The sequence below is a fragment of the Hipposideros armiger genome, unplaced genomic scaffold (assembly GCF_001890085.2).
Source record: "Hipposideros armiger isolate ML-2016 unplaced genomic scaffold, ASM189008v1 scaffold_638, whole genome shotgun sequence".
Taxonomy (NCBI): domain Eukaryota; kingdom Metazoa; phylum Chordata; class Mammalia; order Chiroptera; family Hipposideridae; genus Hipposideros; species Hipposideros armiger.
In genome coordinates this window covers 624,799-630,964 of record NW_017731988.1, presented here as the reverse complement: position 1 = coordinate 630,964, position 6,166 = coordinate 624,799, and the positions used below count along the sequence as shown (strand labels likewise).

Genomic DNA, 6,166 nt, shown 5'->3' with positions numbered 1-6,166 from the left:
GCCCAGTCGTCTTATACGCCGGCAAATACGGTAATAGAGTAATTGAGGTCAAGGCATGGTAGCTAGAAAGCTTGAGATGTGTGGGTGTGTGTCAAGGAAGTACTCCACTGAACCATGCTTCTTCTTCTTTTGTACAGGCAATAGGAAACTAAGGTCAGAGAACTTTCTGTGATATTGATGCCATAGAAACCATTGACTCCTCTTTAGATAATCTACAGAGCTGATAAATGGAGGTTGATTCTACAAGTCCCAGGATTTCTAGTACAAGCCAAACATCCCTACCAGAGAGCGTTCATTACATGTTCATTGAATTGAGTGGATACTTGAATATTTGACACAAATCCTTCTGAATAACTTCCTTTGCTCTATTAATGCAAAAGCTAAATAAATGCTTCCTGGGCCTCAGAAATAAATTATTGACTTTAATAGACATGTTTGTATCTTTCTTTGAAAACACAAAGCAGGTAACCATATATGTGGATTTCTTCTTGTCTATTCCGTAACATCTTCTTATTGAGCCCCTATTATGACTTAGTCACTCAGCTCGGGCTTTTCATTTTTCATCTCTGCTCCCTCCTGACACCTCCTTAAGGCTTTATTGATGATTTATATGTGATCAGTGTGAGGTTCAGGGGGTTAGTTGTCTGACGTTATACAACTATTGAAAAACAAAGCCCAGATTTGAATCCAGTTTTTATCTGGGTGTTTTCCTATATCAAGGCGGCTCCCACCTACTGCGTGGGGACAGAGGGTCTCATTTTTATACATCTTTGATAAGGGGCTGGTCTTTGAGAATCTCAGATCAGAGAGCTCTCCCTCACTCCTCTTTGACCGTTCCTCTCTCCTCTTACTCTTGTTACTGCCTGAGTGCAAGCCCTCTTCCTCTCCCTGGGGTGCTCTTTCAGTAGCCTCCTACCTGGCCTTTTGATTCAATATTGCACATTCGCCTCTGATTCAATATTGCACATTCCCCATCTATCCAGTACTCTGCTAGTGATTTCTTTCTAAAATGAAAATATTATCCCATTATGCTCCCTGTTACCTATGAGATAAAATCTGTACCCTGTCCATGCCACACAAAGACTTCATGATGTGAGCCTGATGACCATTGGCAGCAGCGTTTCCTCCTACTCTTCCATCCCAAGTTCTGAAATTCTAAAGTTACCTGCTGGTCGGTTCCATGTCTCCATTCTGTCTCGATGTCTTTGCCTCTGTTGTCTTGGACTGGAGTCCGTTTTCACACCTAGAGAACTCTCTTATCCTTTACTGGCTGTCTCAAATATCACTTCTCCTCTGAAACAAATGCCATCCCTCCATTCTTTAGTTTCAGCACCCCCTCTTCTGAGTTGTGAAGGAAGGGGCTTCTCTGAACTACCTTTGTCTCCTTTAATACTAGGTTGCCACTTATTTCATTCCTGTGTATTTATTGCAATAATAACTGTGGTGCTTGTGTAAGTTTCTCAGCAACTGTGGATGCCTTACCAAATATTAAAAAAACAAAAGACTTGTGGCCTGGGACTATCTGGATTACACATATATAAGAGAATTAAGTGTGTTTTCAGATAAGACCTTGATTTTTCTGACCAAGACATTTTAAAAAGAACCATCTGGTTCTATATGTGCCTAAGTTCAGCATCAGAGCTTTGTTCCCTGGGAGAGAATGTCAACCCATGCACCTTTCTGGCATTTTCTGTACCAGCCCAGGAGGGAAACTCTTCCCTCTTCCAATGAAAAGTCTGCAGGATCAAAGATTTCCCCCCAATGAGATTGCTCCCTCTCCCTTACCAAGTGAGTGTGGTAGTGTTCTTTGAAATGAGAACAGTTTCTCTTTGTAGGCTCAGAGGTTCATCTTCAAGGTCACTGAGAATGAGCACTGACTAGTGTGTAGGGCTCTGCCTTGAAGCATGGGGGCCGGCCGAGTGGAGCGTTGGTTAGGAGTTGACTTGGGACGCCAGCTCTGAGCAGCAGGGCCCCGGTTCGGATCCCACATGAGGGCCAGTGACGCTGCGCCCTCTACAGCTAAGATGGTGAACAACAGNATTTCTTTTTTTTTTAAGATTTTATTGGGGAATTGAGGGAGGGGAACAGACAAGTTGCTGTCCTTTTGTTCTTTAGTCTAGTTGTGGAGGGCATCGCTTCACTGGCCCATGTTGGTATTGTGATCATTGCGCTCTTCCCGGGTGAGGCAGTCGCTAGCCGTCCATGGACGGCTGCTCGAGGCAGCTCTTGGCAGCTCACGCCCGCTGCCCGCCAGCCCCACTGCAGCCTACACAGTCGCCCGCGATTCACGACAGCCCAACTCCAGGTCAAGCTGTTGTTCACCATCTTAGCTGTAGAGGGCGCAGCATCAGTGGCCCTAATGTGGGATCCGAACCAGGGCCCTGCTGCTCAGAGCTGGCGCCCCAAGCCCAAGCCAACTTCTAACCAACACGCCACTCGGCCGGCCCCTAGAAGAAATATTTTTTAAATAGCACATTAAAAAAGTGTAAAGTTGTTGGGTGGCCGGTTAGCTCAGTTGGTTAGAGCGCAGTGCTCATAACACTAACATTGCCAGTTCAATCCCCGCATAGGCCAAGGAGCTGCACCCTTCACAACTGGTTTGGTACAACTACTTTACTTGGAGCTGATGGGTCCTGGAAAAATACACTGTTCCCCAATAAAAAAAAATCTTTAAAAAAAAAAAGTGTAAAGTTGTGTTATTTACTTAAATTAAAATGCTTGACTAATTTAATAAATCTTTTAAATACTCAAAGCAATTGATCATAAAAATAGCTTACATTTAGGGTTAGTTTGCATTGTTACTATGGTTGTCATGGTAAATGAATTTTTATTTCTACCATTGATGAAGGTAATTTCTGTTCAGTTTATATGAACTGTAACATTCTGTCCTAGGGGAGAAAAAACAACAACGCTCCTGTAGTATGGTATTCGTCCATAAAACATTACTTACTCCTCTAATTCTCAGTTTTTTTCTTTATTATGCTTAAGACTTCTATCACTTAACTCTTTCTATCCACTTAGCTATCACTTATCCACCCTTTATCACCTAACTTTCCTTTAATTTTTTCACAGGTTTCTGTCTTAACTTCCCAAACTTATTGTAAGTGCCTCGGTGAGAGATACCTTATAGAAGGAGTATATATATTGTCCACAGTGAGTCTCAAGCTATGCCACACGTAGTTGTTAATTGCTGGGAGTTATAATCAACATTCGTAAGCTTCATCTGTTCATTCATATCACACTGAATGTCTTTCGTGCCACATCAAAATTAATAAACATCTGAAATACGCATCCACTTCTTCCCCAGGTGAATCAGCTTCATGGCATCCCCAAGCTTCTGCAGCTTCTCAAAGTTCAGAATGAAGATGTTCAGAGAGCAGTGTGTGGGGCCTTGAGAAACTTGGTGTTTGAAGACAATGACAACAAATTGGAGGTGGCTGAACTCAACGGGGTCCCTCGGTTGCTCCAGGTGCTGAAGCAAACCAGAGACTTGGAGACTAAAAAGCAAATAACAGGTAGGGTTTACTGAATATTAAAGGGCGTAAGCGTGCACCCCAGCCAACTGGCTTACATCATCTGTTTTCCTCAAGTTTCCTGGAACAAATGATGGATGGGGTCATTGTTATTTCAGAGATGGCTTTCAAGGAACATTGCCACCTGCTGGCTTAGACTCCAGATTCAGGTCAAATTTGGATTCCTTTTTTTCTAAAGAGGAAATTAATTCAGAGGCTTTTGCTTAATATTTTTTAATCAGAAGCTCTATGCACCTTTGACTACAACTTTAAGACAACTTCTTGACTCACTGCATGAAAATTCTGCATAAATTCAGCCAACTTTGTAGTTTGAGAATGTGTGGGGTTTCTGTATTGTCCAAGGTGTCCAAATTCTGAAAAGACCCAACAACAATTACACCCATTTCTCGTTATTATTTACCCAACAATCTACTTGCTAAATCTATACAAAGGAAGTGAATTAGGGAGTCAAATAACATCCTAATGAAGAGGATCAGTGTAATCAAACTAGTCAAAATACCAGAAACTATGTTTCCCAATCCTTCCATCACCTGAACTCCTCTTAATACAAGTTCCCTAGCCCACCTATCCCTCCACCCCAAAAAAAGAGAAAAAGAAAAGACGTCTGGATATGTTTTTTTAGTTCTCTACTTCATATTTCTGTTCAAATACTGATTTGAACAAATAAATATCTTCTTTCTGCCCAATGGATTAGAAAGATGAACTAATCAGATGGAATTAAACAACAGTTTTAGTAATCCTTGAAGCATGGAGAAGCATAGTTTTATTTAAATGAAAAGTGCACATGGTGGAGGAGGAAGTGGTTCATTGGTGTCCCAGCCCACCCTCCTGCCATCACCATCAGCTCTCTGCTGCAGCTCCCTGCACACATTACAAAGAGTGCAATCATCATATGGCCTTGGGGACACTTGAATGCCTCAGGTGACACGCATACATTTTAAGATATAACAAAACCTTAGGTTTTGAGATATTTTTAGGTATTATTAGATATTAAATCTCAATTTTTTTTTAAAGATTTTTATTGGGGAATTGGGCAAGGGAACATTGTATTTTTCCAGGACCCATCAGCTCCAAGTCAAGTTGTTGTTCTTCAATCTTAGTTGCGGAGGGCGCAAGCTTGGCTCCAAGTCCAGTCGCTGTTTACAATCCCGTTGGGGTAGACGGGGCGTAGCCCACCATCTCATACAGGAGTTGAACTGGAAACCTTATGCTTTTTGTTGTTGTTTTTTTTAAAGACTTTATTGGGGAATTGGGGGAGGGGAACAGCCAAGTTGTTGTCCTTCAGTCTTAGTTGTGGAAGGTGCAGCTAGCTCAGCTCCAAGTCTAGTCGCCATCCGGCCGCCCACTGGCAGCTTGTGGCCATTCAGCTCAAGGTGCCGTGTTCAAGAAACCTTGTTGCTAAGAGTGCACGCTCTAGCCACTGAGCCATCTGGCCGCCTGTCAGCAGCTCAGGGCAGCTCAGTTCAAGGTGCTGTTTTCAATCTAAGCTGCGGGTGGCCATAACCCACCATCCCATGCGGCAACCTTGTTGTTAAAAGCACGTGCTGTCACCAGTTGAGCCATCCAGCCACCCATTGGCAGCTGAATGGCAGCTCAGCTCGGGCTCAGCTCACTGGCCCATGTGAAAATCGAATTGGCGACACTGTTGCTCAGAGCTCGCGCTCTAATCAACTGAGTCACCTGGCTGACCCTTAAATCTCAATTTAATAGATGAAGAAACTAAGGCCCAAAGAAGTTAACACTTTTTAATATATCATATAAAAGTTTTTTTAAATGGTAATAGTTGACAGTGTTCTTAACTTATTTAAAAAGGAGGTACTCCACAAATATTGTTTTAAATTGAATTGAGTGTATTTTGTGTTTTTGCCATCCTCGCTTTATTATACAAGTTTTCTTTATTTTGTATAAAAATGTTGTTATATCTCTCTACCCATTTGTATCTTAAAATGTCACTTTTTTTCTGTCTTGATATTTTTAATTTTATAAAACTTTATCAAGGATTATACCATGCTATTTTTCTGCTTGCATGCAACCATATCCCATGGGAGATTTCCTTTCATATTTGAGTTATATTAGAATACCTACAGAAATCAAATGATCTCACTCATTCATTCATTCATTCATTTAGCCAACATTTACAGGGCAGCTTTCAAGTGACAGGCAGTGAAGATCACAGTCTAGAGAGGTTGTGGATTTTATTTTCTAGCCACTAAAACATGAACAATTATGTAAAATTATGTAATGGTTGGCATTAAAAAAAAACAAAAACCTCTCACATTTAGAACCTAACATTTTCTTCATTAAAATATAGCAATGAACCACAAGAATCAGTTTATCCAGTTTTACAGTCCAAAAAAGACTTCATGAAGAAAGTATATTTCATTGTGGATTTTAAAAGAAGGATAGGCTTTGGACTGGTGTTTTGAGGGAGAATGAAAGTTATGCCCAGCAAAGCGAACATCACCAGCAAAGCAAAAACGCAAGGGGAAGCTGCTAGTCATTTAGAGGAAGCTTAGGTACCGTATTTGCCGGCGTATAAGATGATTTTTTGGCCCTGAAAAATATGCCTCCAAGTGGGGGGTCGTCTTATACGCCAGGTACACTTCAGATAGACTGCCCATAGTGCTTGCCCC

General features: G+C 41.6%; 1 protein-coding gene across 1 annotated transcript in view; it reads left to right on the top strand.

Annotated features, from left to right (window-relative positions):
* PKP2 (plakophilin 2) overlaps window positions 1-6,166 on the top strand; it is a 99,920-nt gene that overhangs the window by 51,641 nt on the left and 42,113 nt on the right. The window contains exon 5 of the mRNA XM_019625664.1: window positions 3,308-3,515. Coding sequence (XP_019481209.1) covers window positions 3,308-3,515 — 208 coding nt within the window. The remainder of the gene's footprint in view (window positions 1-3,307; window positions 3,516-6,166) is intronic.